This window comes from Chenopodium quinoa, unplaced genomic scaffold, assembly GCF_001683475.1.
Source record: "Chenopodium quinoa cultivar QQ74 unplaced genomic scaffold, ASM168347v1, whole genome shotgun sequence".
In the NCBI taxonomy this organism is placed as follows: domain Eukaryota; kingdom Viridiplantae; phylum Streptophyta; class Magnoliopsida; order Caryophyllales; family Amaranthaceae; genus Chenopodium; species Chenopodium quinoa.
In genome coordinates, this window is record NW_018743574.1 from 7,652,599 (window position 1) to 7,673,534 (window position 20,936).

A 20,936-nucleotide genomic window follows, 5' to 3' on the forward strand; every position below is an offset into this window, starting at 1 on the left:
TCATTTCCAGAGCTTCGGATAAGGGGTTACCTTTCTTTAAAGCCCTGAAACTCCCGAAAACAAAAGAGCTCGTTTGGGAGAAAGAGAAAAAAGAAGCCTTTAAGCAGCTTCGGGAGCATCTGGCTCAACTCCCAACGCTGGCTAGCCCAGCAGAAGGAGAAACTTTGTATCTGTATGTGGTCGTTAGCCCAGCCACCATCAGTGCAGTGCTGCTGAAGGAAGAAAGCAAAATTCAGCAACCGATCTATTTCGTCAGTCACACTCTTACGGATGCCGAGACTCGCTACCCTCTACTCGAGAAAGTCGCTTTTGCGGTAGTGGTAGATGCTCGGAAGCTGAGGCCCTATTTTGATTGCCATCAGATAGTGGTCTTAACTGATCATCCGCTGGAAAAAGTTCTCGGCAAAGTTGAAAAATCTGGTAGGCTGGCCAAGTGGGCTTTTGAGCTCACCGAATTCAGCATCAGCTACCATCTGAGGGCTGCCATCAAGGCTCAAGCTCTAGCAGACTTCTTGGCCGAATGCTCGTACCAGGAGGCGCTAGACAATGAAAAGAAAGTCTGGACCGTGTTTACGGATGGATCCTCCACCGAAAATGGTTCGAGGGCAGGGGTAGTGATAACCTCTCCCGAAGGCAAATCCTTTGAGTATGCACTAAAATTTTCTTTTAAGGCCTCGAACAACGAAGCCGAAAATGAGGCAGCAATCGCTAGCCTAGAGTTGTGCATCTCCCTGGAAGCCGAGCATGTCTGCCTGAAAACAGACTCTCAGCTAGTTGCTTATTAGATCAGTGGCAGCTACGAGGCCAAAGAGCCCTCCATGATAGCCTATCTTGCCAAGATCAAATCAGTCATTGCAAAGCTGAGAACTTTTGAGGTTCAGCTGATCCCAAGGGGTCAGAATACTCAAGCCGATGCACTCTCCAAACTTGCCAGTTCAACTCTCACTGAGCTGAACAGATCTGTATATGTGGAAGTGCATCGAGAAAGAAGTGTCGACGAAGCACCTGAAGTGTGCTGCGCTGACCCAAAGCCTAGCTGGATGGACCCCATCCTAGCTTTCAAGCTTCGGGGAGAGATTCCCGAAGATAGGATTTTGGCCTCCAAGATGAAGAGAACCAGCTCAAGGTTCATTGTCTTCAGGGGGGAGCTTCTGAAAAAGTCCTTCTCAGCCCCATTGCTGAAATGCGTGGGACCAACAGATGCAGATTATATCCTACGGGAGATTCACCTCGGCATCTGCGGGAACCATATCGGGGGAAGGACCTTAGCCCACAAGGCATTGAGGGCCGGATATTACTGGCCCACCATGATCGCAGATGCTAAGAAGCTGGTCCGGAAATGCAAAAAATGTCAAAAATACGCACCGGTTATCCACCAGCCAGCAAGGGATCTTCAGCCGATCCTTAATCCACTCCCGTTTGCCCAATGGGGACTGGATATACTAGGACCATTTCCAGATGTTGTGTACCAAAAAAAATGGCTGATAGTTGGTGTTGACTACTTCAGTAAGTGGATCGAGGCCGAAGCAGCCTCGAACATTACAGAGCAAACTGTCAGAAAATTTATCTGGCAGAATATCATCACTCGTTTCGGCATCCCGAGAGTATTTGTCTTCGATCATGGGAGGCAATTCGATAACTTACCGCTGAAGCGGTATACAGATCAGTTCGGCATCAAACTGGCATATTCAGCGGTATGCCACCCGCAAAGTAACAGACAAGCTGAAGCTGCAAATAAACAGATCCTAAATGCCCTCAAAAAGAGGGTGGAAGATCAAAAGTCCAAGTGGCTGGAGGAGCTCCCTGAAACCCTTTGGTCCCTTCGGACAACTGAAAAAGAGGCAACGGGCTATTCACCTTTTGAACTGGTGTATGGTGGCGAAGCCGTTCTTCCAGTGGAAATCGGCTCTGAGAGTTTACGAGTGCACCACTTCTCGGCTGAGAATGAGCGACTGATGAAGGAATCTCTCGATTTCCTCGACGAAGTAAGAGACTCGGCCCGAGACAGAATGGCTGCTTATAAGCAGAGAATCAGCAAATTTTACAACCGAAGGGTCCATGCAAGGCCTCTCAAAATTGGAGACCTTGTCCTTCGAAATGCTGTTGCAGTTCAGAAAAGCCGAATCCATGGGAAACTCTCAGCTGCATGGGAAGGGCCCTACGAAATCTGTGATGAGCTTCAGCCAGGGACATACCGACTTCGGCAGTTGGATGGAACTGAGTTGAAAAATCACTGGAACGCTGATGTACTGAAAAAATATCATGTGTAAACCCTTCGGGGCAGAACAATCTTTGTAAGTACATTTTGAATTAATGAAAGGCCTTGGAGCCACCATTTATATAAATATTTGCAACTTTTTATTCTTTCAAAGTTTTCTTTGTTCTATCTACTCTTTAAGGGTTTTTATTCAGCCTCGTCTGAAACCTTCGCCTTCGGGTAACTGGGTTTCAGATTGCTGACAAACTCGTCTTTTTAAAGAACACTGGTCTTTCAGCTGAAGTCAAACTTCAGTAAGACTTGTTCTCCAAAGGCATGAGTCCATGGACAAGTCTGGGATATTGCCTTAACTAAGCCTTGTATCCCAGAAAGCCATTATCCGAAACATTGCCTTCAGTTGGCCCTGTGTTTCGGATATCCATTTTTTAAAGATAGCCAGAAAATTAAGGATAACAACAACTGTTGGAAATTTTTTATTCAGCCTCGTCTAAAACCTTCGCCTTCGGGTAACTGGGTTTCAGATTGCTGACAGACTCGTCTTTTTAAAGAACTCTGGTCTTTCAGCTGAAGTCAAACTTCAGTAAGATTTGTTCTCCAAAGGCATGAGTCCATGGACAAGTCTGGGAAATTGCCTTAACTGAGCCTTGTATCCCAGAAAGCCATTATCCGAAGCATTGCCTTCAGTTGGCCCCGTGTTTCGGATACCCATTTTTAAGGAATAGAGAAATTGTTTATTCAGCTGAAGTCAAACTTCAATTTCTGGGGGGGGGGGGCAAGAGGCACTACTAGTGCAAGTTTATGTTCAGCAGAATTGAAGAAACAATACCGGAAGCTTTGTACTTAGCATATTTCTCAAATTCAGAAACAGTAAAGCATTCAAAGTAAGACAAATCAGTTGAAGAAAGGAACATCAGATTAATAATTCATGCTCAGAAAGTGAGCTACAAGTTCAAATAAACTAAAAACTATATCGGCAGCCGCCCACAAGCGGAAAATAACAGCTGCCGAAATACGTACAGAAGCAAAAAATAAACTGTTTGTACGACAAGGCAAGCTGAAGCAAAAAAAACAAGGCAAAAATTCAGAAAGCGGCAAGTCTAAAGTTGAGCGCATGATGAACCGCAAGATTCTGAAGACGACTGCCCGAGTTCCTATGCTTCAGCCCGAGGATCAGACTGATTAGCATTGTGGGGCCCCATGGTGGCCTCAGCCCCAGCAGCAGAAGAAGCAGGCTTTGCACTCTGCCGAGCCTCCCTTTCCCTCTGTTCAGCCTCCAACTCCTTTCTCCCAGCTTCTTCTTCGGCTTCCTCAGCCTTAAGGATTTCAGCTTCGATTGGAGTTGCATATTTCATATGAGGGTCTTCGGGATCCTGGACCCATTCAGCACATTTGGACCAGTCCAACTTTGGCTCAGCATGTAGGCAGACTCTTCGGCACACTATGAACCCGTTTCTGAAACCCATTTCATACTCTTCTTCGGTATAGATACGGACTTTGAGTAGAGCCTCAGCATCAGCCAACTTCTTCTTTGTCTCCTCCAAGTCTTCCTTGGATTTCTTTAGCTCATCGGCGAGCTTGGAGGAGGAACCTTTCTGCTCATTCAGCTCCTGCTGAACTTGGGAAGCCTCTGTCTGAGCCTGGGTTAGTTCTTCTTTTTTGGCCATCAGCTGATCCTCAATTTCTTGGAGCTTAGCTCTCTGAGCTTCAGCAGCATTAGCAGCCTCTGAGAGTTGGACATTCCGGGCTTGGAGCATCTCTTCAGCGGCCATTCTACTGGCTTCAAGAGCTTCTAGCTTTTGCTGCACTTCAGCTTGTGCAGCAGCTCCTTCCTGGATTCGGCTCCCAATGGTAGCCTTGAACTTGGAGATGTCCACTCCCATGTGTTCTTGAAGGAATTTTTCCCCTTCCATCAGTGAGGGAAAACTTCCTTCTCCATAGCATCGCATAAGGTTTTAAGGGCTTCGGCAGCTCTCTTTTCATATTCTTCACCCTTCTGCTGCTTCTCTTAAGCCGCTGCTTGCTTCAGCTTAGCAAGCTTTAGCTCCTCCTCAGCTACCTTCTTGTCGTACTCGGCAGCGTCTACCCTATCTTGTAAGGTATCTATCAGCTCTACAGTGAGAGTCTGATTGTGCACGAACTGGAAACAGGAGCACAAGTCAGCCAAAAAAAAAAAAAAAAACTGAATTGAAGAGCTGAATTGAAAAAGAGATAAAGGCAAGGAGAATCACCTGCATCATCAGCAGTTGGTTAGACCTGGCTGGGTCTGGAACTGATCTGCTGGATTCGCCCATCCCAGCAGTGGCCTTTAGCGACCAGATTCTTGCCCTATCTACTTCGGACATGCCAGCAAAATCGCCGAAGTAGGCTGCAACACCTTCTCAGTTCTGACCCCATATGAGGTCCCAGATGTGATATGGGATTGGAATTCGGGGGGCCGAGAAACCAATTTCTCCAGACTGTAGCGTCTGGAAGGAAGGGAAGGATGACGATGGAGCTTCTTGAATCTTGGATGGCTCGACATCCCCCTTCTTCTCAGCAGAGTCAATTATTATGACCTCTTCTTCTTCTTCAGGTGTGAGGACGAAAGCCTCAACCTCTCTTGCAATGTCTGCCGTGAAACCCTCAGCACTAGGCATCACAGCATCCTCATCTCTGTACTCAGCAGCACTCACTTGAACTTCCTCTTGGACCCCTCCCTTAAGTCCGGGAGTTTTCTGATCCACCTCCATCTCGGGAGGTGGCAGAGGGGTCTTTGGAGGTGATTGAGGTGGCGGCCGGGGAACCCTCGGCGATCCATTGCCTTCCTCAGGTTCCCTTATCTCGATGCCGATGGTCATCGGCCTCCTCTGAAAGTCATGCGGGCCGATGATGGCCATTCTTCGTCGCCTTTTCTGAAGCGGCTGCTCATCCATGTCTGAGTCTGAAGACTCTTCTTGTACCTGGTCTTCGGGACGAATAGGGGCTTTCCCTTCTTTATGTCTATTACTCTCTTCGGACTGTAAAAGACAGGGGGGAGGAAGAATGTGAGTAAAAAAAAAACAACAAAAAAAAACACAACAAAACAAAACTAAGTCTAAAAGCTCACCGAGGTCTTCAGCAAAGCCTCGTCTTCTTCAGCTGCCCTAGCTGCAGCTTCTTCTTCAGCAGCCCTGGAGGACCCTTCTCCTCCTTCACAAGCTTCAATAACCCGTGCAACCTCTTCGGCCGTACGGGCAGCTTCAGCTTCTTCGTCTAACAGCTGAAACCAGGGATCCCTCTTCTTCCACCAAGGCTTCTGCCTCTGATACAGAGCAACAACCTCAATTTGGAAATGGGAAGAGTCTAGATGAACTTCCCTATGCCTCGGTTCAGTGATAGAGGGGGCCCGATCAGTTACAACTCGTTCTCGGTTGACGCCAAGAAGAGCGTAGTTAATGCCGACGTTGGTCTCGTCCCGCTCTGAAAAAGAAGAGGGAAAAGGTCATTTCAGCTAGGTTGGCACAGCAGAAAAGTGCGAAGTGAAAACGGAGGAAAAGAGATAATTAAAAGGCCTCGGCCCCAGCCGAAGAAGCTTACCATCCCTAAACTTTCGGCTGAGGCCGACAACTGCTAACATGTTCTCTTGGAAGACATAATGCGTATCGGGGAGCCAAGTCTCCGGGATATGCTGCATTCGACCGCTGCCTCCCCGGTTCGGCAGCTTGCCGAAGATGTTCTGTTGATTAAGGTTCGGATCTGGGCCGTTATCTTCGGGGGGACCTAAACTTCCCATGTCGGGATCAGGCTCAGCAAGATACCTGGGAGCGCTGAAGACGCAAGGGTGGCCCGGGTCTGTGGGCGCCCTAACCCAAATCCATTGACCTCTCCAGTCCTTGTCTGAAGAGTCGTTCGGCCACATGGTTAGGTACTGGGGTCGAGACTCAATCCGGTACCACCCAGAACCGTGACTTCCGTGCCCACTTTGAATATTTGGCACTAGCCGATGGAGCTTTTTGAAGCAGTGCAGGTTCGGCACATACCTGAAGAACTTGCAGACCCATAAGTATGTCATCACCCTTCGGATGCTAATGGGAGTTAGCTGACATAGGGAAATATTATAATGGATCAGCAATTCTCGGACGAATACGTCCAAAGGGAACCTCAGACCATACTGAAGTTGTCTTGTGTACACCCCCACATACCCCGAGGGTGGACGATGGATTCTATCGGATGCCACGGGCATTCGGCACCAATACCCATCAGCTTCAAGGATGCCGTAATGCAACTCAATCTGCTCGGCAAACCGATACTGTTCAGCATTCTCTACCCACCACGAGTAGGGGCAGTTCTTTATCATGGCCGAAGCTACTTCAGCATCCTCCCACTCCGAAAACCCAGGAAGGATGTCCCAAAGGATAGCGGGAACTTCATCGTCCCGCCCAGAAGCGCTCGGCCCCTCCGTTCCCTGAGGAGGAGCCGAAGAAATGGGAGTCGCCCTAATCCCTTCAGCAGGGTCAGGCTCTACTCTCTGTCCATTCCAGGTCCCAATCCTGTTCCTAGGATCGGGAATTGGCCTTGCTCTTCTTGGAGCACGGGCTCTACCTCTAACTCCTCTCACCATGGATGAGTTTCGAAGAAAAAAGTCGAAAAAAAAAGGGAAAGAGTTCAAATTCGAAGAAAAAATAAATTAAAATCAAAGGAATTTACCTTAATCTGAAGCGAAAGTTGTCGATTTACGAATTGGTAGTGACGAGTCTCAGTTTCTAAGCTTAATGCTCGGGGAATTTGCGAAGTTTTGACGCGAGTTCTTGGGCTTTCTCGAGGATTATGGGTTTGTGTTGGTGAATAAGTGAGGAGAGATTACGCGCCTCTAATTATATCTCCAGAAATGGGAATTCTGGGAGTCCGCGTTTCAATTTCTCTTAAACACCCCACCAAGTAACCGTTAAACACACGACCTCGCGATTAAACCGCCCATTATCCGTCCAACTTCCACAATTATTCGCCTAACCGTTGTTATCTCATTAATTACGGTTTAAATTCAAATTTCTTGGATTAATTAAATCATTCACTTCCCTCCTTTTCTGATTAATCAAACCCGACCCGTCATCCTTCCAAATCGGGTCTGGGGGGCAAGTTGTTTGGGTCCAATTTAGTCCAATTGGGCCTAGTCATTAAATGATCCAATTAAAAGCCCAAGGTCAAGGTTCACCTCTCCAATTGTGCTAAAGTCAAGATCAGTCCACAAGGCAAGTCAATTGGGCTAAGGCCCAACTTCTCCATATATGCAAAGGTATAAAAGCCATCAATATTACATTTGTACATTCATTCAAACAAAGCCTCAAACAATTAATTCTCTTGCATAGCATTCTCTTTCTACACACTGTACTGACTTTAGCATCGGAGGGGCCTCCCTCGGCAACAGCCCCGAGGCTAGTTTACGTGTGTTTGCTGTGCAGGAAACCTTCGGCCCAACATCACTTGGACCGAATCCAGTCTTCTCCACTTCATCGGACCTTCGACAAGGTCCCATTATTTTCATCCGAAACACTTGATTTTAGTAATCAGGATTTCTTTAAATAAATTTTGGAAGTTAGTAAAATAATGTGTAAAACAGAGTAAAAGCAGGAGTAAATGTTTTATGTAATAGAAAATTAATTTTGGAACCCGAAATGTAGAAAGTAGGAGTGATTCTAATCATTTTGTAAGAGTAGTTTAGGAATCACATTATTATGATATTATAGACAATAGTATGTGGTTTCATTTTGAAGCAACTTACTTATTATGAATTGCAATTGTAAGTATTTGTGTACCAGAAACACATGCATTTTCACATTATGATAATTATTAAATTATAGTGATGTTGATAAGTTTGTTTGTGGGGTTATCCAGGGAGTGGAAGTTGTTGCACTGCTGAAGCATTTAGGATGTGTTTCCCGGTAAAATTATGCTTCAATTTCAAATAGTTAGTAACAGGAGTAGTGTTTTGCAACCGGTTGATTATATATTTGTACATTTACTTTTTAACTTAAAATCTGATCATAAGTTGACGTCTTGCCCTTAATGGATCAGTTCTAAAATCTTATAACTTGACCCGGTTACTTTCTTTCAGGGAGGAATGTTTGTCTTCGAACTGTTGTATGCTCGGAAAGAGGAACAAATGGGAGACTACGCCCCATTAAACGATGTTTTTAGTGCTTGCGAATTACCACATGTTGCATAAAGCTTATGTAGGTAGTGTTCCATGCAATCAGCTTATGAATAATGTAGTATACGCATTTACTTTAGGAAAAATTGCCCGAAATAATCCCACATTTGGGCCGTCCGCCCAAAATAATCCCACCTTTGGATTATTTTTAAATAGTCCGACCTTTATAGCTAATCCGCTCTCAATGGTCCCAAGTGACCTGTAACCGGTTGAGGAGGTAATTTTTTTTAAAAAAGTTTTATTTACACGTGTCACAACGTGATTGGTAAAAAAAAAAGTTTTAATTTTAACTTTGATTTTAAGAATTGATTAATATTAACAGTTAATTAACATTAATTAACAATTTAAAAAAAATTAAAAAAAAAATTAAACCAGCCACCACAGCGACCCTAGCCACCACAACCACCTCGCCGCCCCTACCAAACGAGGCCCGGAGAAGCCAGCCACACCGAAGACCCCCGCGGGCCGTTCTCCGACCCTCCCTACCCCTTTCCATCGCCACTAATTTACCACAACCATAAATCGAGGCGTGGGAAGGGGATGATGGTCGAAATTGGGGCGTGGGGAAGGGAGGTAGCCGGAAAAGGGCAAAGGGGATGAGATCGAGGGTTTTAGAGAGTTTGCAAGGTGTTGGGTTTGGAGTCGGTGCTGGGGTTGGAGTCGCGCTGGAGTGGGTTGGTGGTTCGGGGGAGGGGGAAGGAGGTCGTCGGCGCTGCGGTGGGATTGGAGTCGTGCTGGGGTTGGGTTTGGGTTGGGGCTGGAGTCGGGGGTTGGAGCCGCGCTGGAGTGGGTTGGGGTTGGACCCCGATGCCGGCGCTGGGGTGGGTTCTGGTGACCGGAGCCGCGGAGGTGGGGACTCAGGCGGTGCTGGGGTGGGTTTTTTTTTTTTGTTTTTGAATTTTTTCTATAAAAAAATATTAATTTTAATATTAATTTTTTGTTGTAAATTTATTTTATTTTATTTTTATTTTTTAGACCAATCACAGGTCGCCACGTGTCAAGTAACTTGATATAACAGGTTACATGACTGATTGGGACCATTTATAGCGGAGTGGGTATAAAGGTGGGATTATTTAAAAATAATCCATAGGTGGGATTATTTTCAGCGGACGGCCAAAAGGTCGGATTATTGCAGACAATTTTTCCTTTACTTTATGACGCTGATCATTTTTTTTTTAATTTTTGCTACAGTATCTAGTAAACAAGAATGATTTTATTACTTATTAATATAGGGGAATTCCTGCCATTTTAGTTAGCAGCAAACGTAATTGCTGGATTAGAACGAACACTGCTGTAAAAAGTTGTGGAAACATGGCATTTTTATGAGGATGTGGCTCATGTTGGTTAGACTTGCTTGCTCCTTTTGACAAAACTAGTGAGATTAAAAGTGTATTTTGAAAGAAAAATGTGGGCTGCTAGAATTATTGAATTAAGATCATTAGGCTTACATCGGCCCAGAGTTTTGAAAATGGAATAAAAGACTAAAAGACTAAAGCTTAATTTGTGGGTCGCAGCCCATGCAAAGAGTCTGCTTTGATTTGTGGGCCAGAAATGAAAAAATTGTTAGATTTTGTAATGTAGGCATTTTCCTTTTTTATTTTGAGAGTCTGAGCATAAGGTGATAGACCAATTGGTTGTTGGTGTAATGGTGATTAAGACTACACTTGGTAAGAATGACTTGTGTTTGATCCCCTGCAACAACAATTGGGAAGGGACTGGAACCTAATTGCCCATAACTGATCACCGAATCTGGATTACCCAAAGAGTGAAATGGATGGAACTAGGGTTGTGCATCGGTCCAAAACCGGATCGGACCAGGACCAGAATGGACCGGAACCCGGGATCGACTTTTTTTGGGGATCGGGACCGGACCGTAATTCCTAAGGAACTTGGAAATATTGTTAGATGAGATTTGCGAGATTCGACCCCTTGTCTTGCCTTTATAAATTAGAAAACTAATCGCTCAATAAAAAATGTTTGTAGCAAGACTTAAACTCGAGACCAACAAGTATTAAGTTATAAGTGTTATCATCTCAGCCATTCATTTATTAATTTTTTTATCAAACAAAATTATAGTTAAGTTTAGATAAGATAATTAGTGTTTAAAAATCCAAAGTCATGAAATTTCAAAATGATTATCAAAACATTGAATAAAAATAGTCAAATACAATTAGCAAACTAAACAAAGTACAAAGTCATATTTAGAGGCATCATCTAAAATACACACCAGTTATATCCTTAAAAATGAGGATTAATAAATACCCAGAAATAGTACTCGTAAATTGTTTCTTTGGCACAACAATTTTTTGGGCTTGTGTGAGTTGTGTCTAATCGTTTAGCCGTTAAAAAAAAACTGAAAGCAACAAGGGCGTGTTTGGTTGAAAACACGTCTCAACTCTGAAGTGCCCAAATTTTTAGGGTGTATTTTTTTATTAATTAATTAATTTCATGTTCTAAAGAGAACAAAAAAAAAAGGGGGGGAAATGGGGTTATTATCAGCAACAGCAGGAATTACTGCAAATCGATATCTTAATCTTCAACCTATTTCTGCAATTCATCAAATTCGGGAAATCCCCTTATCATTATCATCACGTTTACCCACTTCGATTTCCTCTGTTTCTGTCTCGTCTCTTTCATCGCGAGTTCTAACCAGTCCGAATTCACGACTCGTCTCCAAAGCTTCTGTTTCTACTGCTTCTGATGCAGCAGTTTCTGATAATATTGGGAATATTTTGGGTGATGTCACCATTTTCAAGGCTACTGGTGAACCTGTCTTTTTCAAGGATCTTTGGGATCAGAATGAGGTTTGTTCATCTCTTTCCTCAATACCCTTTTTATTTATTTTTTTCAATTTCTTTCGTGGGTTAATTAATTTTTGAACAAGATTGAATGAATTATGATTATTGAATTATGAAATATGATGTATTGGTGTCTTAAATTTTGGAAATTTGATTATTGTTGTTATTATGATTGTCATCATTAATACTCCGTATTACAGTATGTATGAACTGCAGTACTGCACCCAATGATTATGTTAGTTTTAGTATATTCTTGTGTGAGACGGTTGTACTTGTATGATACTGATTATAGTTATCAAGTTTCACTTAAATAACTTTGAAATTAAATAAAATATTGTGTAAAACAGAATATGAGGAAAAATCTAGACTTTAGTGCAACCCAAAATGTAGAAAAAGTTAGTGATTTTAATCACTCTATGGAGGTTAGAGGAATGATGTAAGATGAGTAGTTTAGGAATCATATTATTATGATATCAAGTTAGTTTCATTTTGAAGCATCTTATGAATTGCAATTCTAAGTATCTGGGACCTAAAACACATGCAATTTCATATTATGATAATTATTATATAATAATTATAACCATGTTAATAAGTTTGTGTGTGGGTTTATCCAGGGAGTGGCAGTTGTTGCACTGCTGAGGCACTTTGGATGTGTTTGCTGGTAAAACTGTGCCTCAATCTACTGTATTAACTATTAAAGTAGTGGGGTGTTCCTTTTTTTGGTTAACTGATTTAAGTTTTCCAATGTGTTCTGTGAAGCTGGGAGTTTGCATCAGATTTGAAAAAAGCAATGCCGAGATTTGATGCTGCTGGTGTTAAACTCATTGCTGTTGGTGTTGGGGAACCTGAAAAGGCCCGCTTGCTTGGAGAACGGGTACTTCTTTTTGCTTGCTGTACCTGTTAGGTTTAGAGTCTAGCTGAAGACTCAAATATTTAACTTGAAAATTTGCAAACTGAATAAGAAACATGTTTATGAGTTCATGAAGTGACATGTGAGAAGCCACTTTAATAAATTATAACTGCCTAGGTTTTTATACAGTGGCAAATTTGGATAGACTTTGGTGGTGAGGATAGTTAAAGAATGAAGACTCTTATAATCACGATTCTACTGTATGTCTTAGATTATGCCTTGAAAGAACATTGACCTATATATACAACTGCATCTCAGCCGCAATATGGAAGTTAACAAACTCTAGTGACTCTGCTTGCAAAGTTTACCTTCCTCTTGATCATGTTACACTTTCCCGAAAACTCTTGCATACTCATGTCCTTGGCAATGCTTAATAATTTGGTTGTTGTTTCCACTTAATTATTTTGGGAGCCAGTGAATAGTTATTGTGGTTTCTAGTACTGAGTTAGCAAATGCATCATCTTGCTAGGCGTTGGTTTCTATGATTGTTAGCAATTTTCTCATTTCTTGCAGACTGTCACTACTCATGACTAAAATTTCTTTGAATTTCAGGGCAAATTTCTAAAGACTTTATCTAGTGATCTGCATATTTCATGAATGTGTAGTTTGTCATATGATTTTTTCCTTTGCGATAAGTAGCATAAATATGATTACGTAATTAGTCATATGCTTCATTACTTCATTTGTATTATTACTGAACAATAAGGTTTCTGATGTGTTATTTTGAAGATCATTTTTCACATGCCCATTGGTGTGCTAACATATTATGCAATGCAAGTCCTTTTAGTTAGGTAGAGTGTGGAGTAGGTAGCTGCCTAAGGAGAATCATCCAAAGTCAATTTAGGTATCAAAGCAGTTGTTATCCCTCTATCGTATTTGGAGCGCCTTTCTTACAAACTGTCTGGTCACTTCCTCCTTGCCCACGTTAGGCTCTGTATTTCCATCACAATTCTCACTTTGTTAACAGCCATCCTATTCTTTGCTTTAGACTTTTCCGCATGCCTTAGTGCCTCAGAGATCTCTCTTCAACTTTATGACACTGAAAATCTTTTACGAAGTATTTAGCTTGCCCCAGATTCTTTCTACTCTTCTAGGTGTAACATTCAGAGAGGCTCAAAATCTTTAACTGTGTTCTAGCAATACGCTGGTCAATTTTCTGCTCTTGTTTCAGTTAGGAGAGTTTACTAATCTTGTTATATTGGTTGCTGCTTGTTAAACTTTCTGATCTTCCAGTTTAGGTCATTCAATGCCTTATTTCATTTTGACTCATACTCTTATCATTTTACATATCCAGTTACCGTTTCCTATGGAGTGCCTTTATGCTGATCCTGAACGCAAGGTGAATTCTACTAACAATTATTTGCAGAGATATATTGCTAGTTTCTCATAATACAGACACTCATTGAAATGCTTGTTATTACAGGCATATGATTTATTGGGTTTATATTATGGTCTTGGTCGGACATTCTTCAATCCTGCCAGTGTAATCTTTCAACCCTCTTTCCTGAGATATTGTTTCCCCCTAAGTTATTCAAGTCCACTCAATAATTCACATCCATGGTTTTAATCTGACAGAAAAAGGTTTTCTCAAGGTTTGAATCCCTGAAAAAGGCCGCGGAGAATTATACAATTCAAGCTACACCTAGCGACAGGAGTAGTGTTTTGCAACAGGTTGATTATAAATTTATACATCTACCCTAACTAAAGATGTGATCATATGCCAGGCCAAACCTCTGGAAATCTTGCGGTCTTGCCCATAATTGATCATCTCTAAAATCTATAACCTGACCCTTGTTTCTTTCTTCCAGGGAGGAATGTTTGTCTTCAAAGGGAAGGAACTGTTGTATGCTAGGAAAGATGAAGGAACGGGAGACCATGCCTCCTTAGAAGATGTCTTCAGTGCTTGCAATGTGCCAGTTGCATAAAGCTTATGTGGATTAAGTTCCACGCAATCAGCTGACAAGCTTGTGAATGATGCAGCTAACATATCTACTTCCTGGCGCTGATCAAAATGTTTTTGCTGCAGTATCTGGTAAACAAGAATGCCTTGATTACTTTTATAGTACAATTCCTGCATTTTAGTTAGCAGCATATATAATTGATGGATTAGAACACTGCTGTAAAATAATTCTTCAGTATATATGAACTAGGAACATCTTGTTCATAGTAATCGATAAATTCATTGTGTATATGTTCAGTTCATCCGGGTCCCTAATATCAAACATTGAAAGTTAATTTAATAAAAGCTTTCTAATATCTTGCTACTGCATCCTGCATGATCCCTCAATCATATAAACTCTCAACAAACTTAAAACTGAAACATCTATCTGAAAGTGAATCTTGGATGTTTTTTTAGATTTATAGGCATTGTACTCTGTATTTTTCAAGAAAACTCAGTCTGAATGTTGTGGAAAACTGGCATTTGCTCTACAGGAACACGATTTTTTTTCAAGTACACAATAGCTTACTTTTCGGAATGACCCACTTGTGCGGTGAGATTAGTTGTCTCACTTCAAAGAAACAGAGGGAGAATCACTAAGATATGGGTAGGCTATCACGTACGGAACTTGAAAATTCCACTTTTGGCTCGAAATCCACCACAACAAAGTTTCACTTCTGAGGATGTGGCTCATGTTGCGAGACTAGTTTGCTCATTTTAACAAAACAAGTGAGATGTAGAGTTTGTATTTTGAAAAAAAAAAAAAGTGGGCTGCTAGAATTGTTGAATTAATTAATATCACTATTTAAGGTCATTGGGCTTACATAGGCCCAAAGTTTTGAAACTAGAAGTAAAATACTAAAGCTTAACCTGTGGGCTGCAGCCCAATGCAATAAGTCTGCTTTGAAGAAAAAGAAAAAAAGTTGTCAAATTTAGCCATTTAGGAATGTTGGCATTTTCCTCAAGGTTTTCAAAAAATTGACAAAACAGGGTTAATAGTAATAGTAATTAACTAATTATTAATTTATTATTATCTTCATAATTTCTAAGTAAACATTTTAAGAATATGGTGGAAGAAATTAGCGGATAATAATATAAGAAATTTGTTCAACACTTTCTTGATTCACGAGAACACTACTATACGAATTAAGGAAAATGGGTTCCCTTAACAGAAGCCCTTTCTTAATCTTGTTTTGACAAATTCCACTAATGTACCCTTTTTGTACTACATTACATTTTTATCACAGATTAGGTTGTCACCATGCTCTATTTTTCCTAATTACCATTACTTTTTCTAGAATTTAGTACGATTAATTACTAGCACACATGATTAAATCTTGCATACATTGTTTGTTTTTTTTGTGACTTCCTACATGTTATATTAATAAATCAAAACTAATTTTAAACAATGGGAATAACTTACTCCGTACTAGAAAAAAAATAATAAAAACACGAAGTAATAAAACAAGAAATGTACTTAGGTTGTGATAAGATATCATTAATTTTACGCTTTGTTGTTACACACAACGAAGCGAAAAGAGTAAAATCAATAATAACAACGGGACGAGGGTCCTTTTCACGAAATTCACAAGTCAAAAAATTGTCTTGTGAATAGAAAATGCCATAAATAGAAATATCATCTTAGTTGTATTCATTGTCTAATTGTTTTTATGAAAGAGAGTGAAGATGCACAAAGAGTATAAAATTATAAATGGAGAGGAATTAGCAAAAAAAATTCTCCTGAAAGGAAAGAAATTGGAAATAGACATGAAATGAATATATGAAAGGCACTTATTTGTTACTACTGCTAGTAATTGGAGTAGTTCTTGTCTAAAGCAACCCCACCAACCAACCACTTTGGCAGATGTGATATTAATTTCTAATTTAAAACTTTATATTATAAATTTTATACTAATGTTTCTCATTTTATTACTCAATATTAGAATTTTCCTTGTTTGCATTCTATGCTCTTTTAGGAAAAACAGAACAAATAAGGGTCCTAGGAGTATGGGTGTTTCTGTGATTTGCTTTGGATGGATCAATAATTCATTTACTTCACTTCTATCTTTTTTTTATTATTATTATTATTATTATTATTATTATTATTATTATTATTATTATTATTATTATTATTATTATTATTATTATTATTATTATTATTATTATTATTTTTATTCAATTAGTTATGTTTAGTGATAATTATAAACTTTATATGATATACTAGTTAGAATTTGGATGTGACCAGCAGTCAATGTTTGTGAGAATCGTGGACCCCCTTTGGTTTGGAATCCTAATGGAATGAAACAGAATGTTTGAAAATAATATGCAAATTATGTATGGAGTATATACTCGAATTATTTGGCCTATCTAATTAGCTCATGTGTAAGTTTGCATCTTATAAGGGTACATTGTAATTACATGTTTATTTTTATCTATGATCTAAACAATTAAAGCAAGAAATGTGATTGTCCCATTGTTGTAAACAATGTGTAATTGTAAATTAAAATTAGGGTATGTTCTCATTGACTGAACTCAGATGAACTGAATATTTTATAAGAGAAGAAAATTAGGAGCGGAGCCGAACTGAACTGAGCTGAGCTGAGCTGAACTGAACTGAACTGAACTGAATATTTTATAAGAGAAAAAAATTAGGAGCTGAACTGAGCTGAGCTGAGCTGAACTGAACTGAACTGAACTGAATATTTTATAAGAGAAAAAAATTAGGAGCTGAACTGAACTGAATTTCAACGTAAGAGAACAGACCCTTAAAGGATCAAAGTATTTAAAATTATGGTTGATTATCTTACAAGAATATTGTGTATTGTACTATGTTTTTCGACTATAGTGTACGAAATTCAATCCCACGTCTAAGCATTTGTGAGTTTGATTCGTATTCAATTCCCGGTAGAACTTAGATTATTGAATTAATATTCAAGATGGATGTGTTAAATAACTTTTTGAACTTGATCGAATGTAGGAATCCAACTTTGTTATTCCTTCTTTTGCTAATTTTGCTAGCTAATACAGAATACATCCTCTTATGTCCTTGCCCTAGCTCTTAATAGCCTTATGAGAAAAGAAATAAGGAAAAGGTTGTCATACAATCACTTGGCAGGATGAGAAGATGATAGCTAGGGAGCATGTAAGCATTTTTGTTCCCCTTAAAAGGTACGTCACTCTACTTATAAACTTTATCAGTTTAACTGTTTTAAACAAGACAACAAGATAAATCCTATTGAAAATCGATCATGGTAACTCTCACTACACAATTGCACCATTGTTGATGCTCATAAGAACCTATAAACTTTACTTCGTATGTGCTACAAGTTATGGTCTTTGATCTCCGATCATAAAATACTCGAAAATGATCATCAATTAGTATGTATACGTACAATATTGTGCGTGAATTTGTCAATATGATCTCCAAGTAACAATTAGTTGTGTTAATTTCCATAATCACTAACTTTGATACTGTATTAGATAAGATAGAATGAAGGAAAACATAAAAATCACAAACCAAAAATGATTTTGTTTACAAGTCAATGCATGAGTCAATCCCTAAGTACAAAGGTTAAATTAGGCACAGATAACGAGAAGATTGATACATTCATTCCATAAAAAATAAATAAAATAAAATTGATAATGTGTTATATTTGACATTAGATGAGCATTGAGCAATAGAGCAGTAGTAGATGCAGTATAGCATGCTAGAAAAAACAAAGATATATAAGGGGGGGGGGGGGGGGGAAGCTTTATACAGAGATAAGAATTGAAGGAAAGCAGTTTCTTAATTAGTGATAACAAAATCTAACAAGTATATAGTACTACTATGAACTATGCAGTTCCTACTAGTCTACTACTATCTAGCCTGATCCCCCCATTTATTGTTTTAGTCTGACCATTTTGCCTAAACTACAGCCAAATTTGTGTAGATCATACATTTTGTTCTTTCTTTGTTGTTTTGTTTTAATGTTTTAAGTTCTTACTCAACTCCGGTATAATACTTCCACGGCACTTTGTAGTCGTAGTTGTTTAACCTTATGAGTAATTATCACGGAGTACTTTGTATTACGTGGACACTCCGTAAATATTAGGATAAGTATGACTTTGGTATGGAGTAATTAAAAAAAAGTTGGCTAGACAACTCTAAAAGAAGTACAGTATAATTTACACAGCTATATTAATTTGTTCAATGGAATTAAAGCCAATATTTCTTTTATTTTTTTTATCGCGACATATTTTTATCAAAGAGTAAAATAATTTCTAAATTACTATGAAGGGTCTGTTTACATTTACTTAATTTCATTTCAGCTTCAATCAATTCAGTTCAGTTCAGCTCTTAATTTTCCTCTCTCATAAAATATTCATTTCAGCTCACTTCAGTTCAGTAAATGTGAACAGGCCTGAAGTATAGAATACATTTTCATACTATTTTGTAATTATTTTTCTTTTTATTTATGACTTTCCCTCTATGCCGCTTATTTTTATTTCTCTCATTTTTAAAAATTATGTATTCGTACTTAACTATACTATTTACGTATACAATAATAAAAAAAATAAACGGAGGAAATATATACGAGTCCTAAACAAAGAATGGACAAAAATAGACGAAAATGTCTCGGCAACGGCAGCTAATAAGGCAAAAGAAACGAAAAAAGCAAAGAAACAGAGCTAATAGTACGTACACTCTATTAATAATGCAGCAGATCAGAACACAAGACCTCCCTCAGACTCAGAGGTTTATTTTATCTGCTCGAAAGAATCTCTTTACTCGTATAATTTAAAAGATAGTTGTGAATTGTGAATATGACATGACCCGCGTTTTTGCCTTCAACCCTCAGACGATGACGTTTCAGTAATTTTTTTTTATAAACATCCATCTTTCTTCTCTTCTGCTTTGCTTCAATTAAAGCTGCTTTGCATGCTTCTAGCCCGGCCCATTTACCCGGCCCAAACATACTGCATGTCATGTATGAATGTCTGCATGCACCCCCTGGACTGTTGTCTGAAATGTCTGGGTTTCTTACGTCGCTCTCACTCTCTATTTTTGTTTTGTTTTTTGACTTCAATTTTTCTTAAATTTGTTTTACCACTCCATATCTTCCTTTAGATTTTGTTTTGGATCTTCTGCTTTCAAACGCTTCACTTCTAACTCCCATACTACTACGGATGACTCGTATTCTCTTAACATTTTACGTGCTCATTTTCCTTTCGTTCCCAAGTACTTTTCCATGTAATTTTGTTCATTCTATATTTTTTTTAAAAAAAGTCTTACGAGTGTCACTGAAGTTTTATTCATTTTTGAACCCTTATATGGATTAAATTAGAAATTTCAGACGAGGTTAACAGAACAAAGCTTAAATGCTTGTGATATTTAACTCACTTTGAGACACGTATACTTGTGTTGATGTACTTGTATATACAAGTACCATTTACTTGTATGAAATTACTCTATCAATAAACAAATTAATAATGATTAACATTCCATAAAAAAAAAAAAAAAATCAGCTCATTAATAAAATAATGTACATGGACCACATTGTTGCTCATTATTCCAAACAAGTAATTTGTTCATCTTATAAACAAATAATTGGTCATAGGAGATAGAGATAGGTGTACATAATGTGAAGTTTCATGTAACATAAATTGGCACCACGCTGTAATAATAAAGGAGTATGTTGTAAAAAGAGGGGTTCATTTAATGAACAGTGGAAATTCTATTCCATCATAATAATGTACACCGTATTTGTTTAAGCTTGATTGAATGCATTTTTATCTGTTTCGATTTGAAAGTCTGACTTTCAAGCAATGCAATGCAACCTTTGCAGGGTCAATTTAATTTCATGACGTAGGGTCATCAATCTCTGCATTTTTGTTGAATTATGGATGTCCTTTTTTTTTTTTTTTTTTTTTTTTGAAAAATAAACTTTAGATACAAAAATGGATAAGAAAATTATGAGAAGGAAGTGACACAGTGTTGTTACTAATGTAAAGACGTGTGACTATTTGAGCTGACCCTATTTCATCCATTAAAGACAAGCCTCTCATTGACGAATATGTCATCATCAAGGTGGAATTTTTCTTTAGTTGATATTTTAAAAAAGAAAATTTTGGAGATTTTTTTAGTTTATTGAGTATTTGAGTGTATATCAAAGGTTTAGTATCCAAAAAAACTAATTTGTCAAACATTTTAATACAGCCACTTAAACAAATCAGCTTATATAATCAGATTATCAAACCAATTGACATAATCAACTAATACTAACAAAACTTTATTCCATTTTCTAATAAAAAATACGGTACTAGATTTTGCTTTATACATTATTAAATTATTAACAACATCATTAACCATAAAGATTAAAGACTAGAATGTAGTACAAGTATTACGTATAGACTAGAGTATTGAGAAACGGATAAATGACATCTTTTTATCCTTATGATCCATCTTTAGGTGTTTTATAAAAAATAAAAAATAAAAAAAAAAGAAAAAAAAAAGAATTGGTACACAACAATTTAGTTGTGATCATATAATTTAATTTTTTGTTTGTCTAGAAATTTTGGAAAAGACGACAAATAGGGGAAAAAAGAGGGAATGGAAATTCCAAATTGCTGTTAGCTCTCCACAAAAGTTGGGGTACGATGGTGATCGAAAGTGAAAGGGAGTGGGCAACTAAAAATGTGCATGAATTAAAGTTTTTCTTTCTCTTTTTCTTTTTCAATCAATAAAAAAAAAAAAAAAAAAAAAAAAAAAAAAAAAAAAAAAGCTCCCTTTATTAGAATTAAAATAAAAAAGAATATGTAGATAGACAGTATAAGGGCACTTACCTAAGTTGTACTCGTAATGTAATGGTGTTGGTGGTAGCTTATGATTACCACAATCAAAAGTGGTCTCCTCCAAAATCTAT

At 38.7% G+C, this 20,936-nt stretch overlaps 1 protein-coding gene across 2 annotated transcripts; it reads left to right on the top strand.

Moving 5' to 3' along the window:
• Positions 1-10,730: 10,730 nt before the first annotated feature.
• Positions 10,731-14,909, top strand: LOC110682466 (thioredoxin-like protein AAED1, chloroplastic). 2 transcript variants are annotated; one of them, XR_002503418.1, is made up of 8 exons: positions 10,731-11,188; positions 11,797-11,843; positions 11,942-12,056; positions 13,387-13,431; positions 13,516-13,575; positions 13,668-13,763; positions 13,901-14,124; positions 14,526-14,909. XR_002503418.1 is itself a non-coding variant. In XM_021858805.1 (7 exons), exons 1-7 carry the CDS (start codon positions 10,868-10,870, stop codon positions 14,015-14,017), a joined length of 801 nt encoding a protein of 266 aa, XP_021714497.1. In that variant the 5' UTR covers positions 10,731-10,867; the 3' UTR covers positions 14,018-14,361. The 2 variants fall into 2 exon arrangements, 1 of the variants encoding a protein (XP_021714497.1); XM_021858805.1 differs by lacking the exon at positions 14,526-14,909 and having other exon boundaries at positions 13,901-14,361.
• The last annotated feature ends 6,027 nt before the right edge of the window (positions 14,910-20,936 follow it).

What these genes read in the sequence shown, in the direction of transcription:
- LOC110682466 (XM_021858805.1), top strand. Translation starts at nt 10,868, where the DNA reads ATGGGGTTATTATCAGCAACAGCAGGAATTACTGCAAATCGATATCTT. An exon ending in ATCTTTGGGATCAGAATGAG is followed by an intron (nt 11,189 to 11,796) that starts GTTTGTTCATCT and finishes GGGTTTATCCAG; the next exon opens with GGAGTGGCAGTTGTTGCACT. An exon ending in ATGCTGATCCTGAACGCAAG is followed by an intron (nt 13,432 to 13,515) that starts GTGAATTCTACT and finishes TTGTTATTACAG; the next exon opens with GCATATGATTTATTGGGTTT.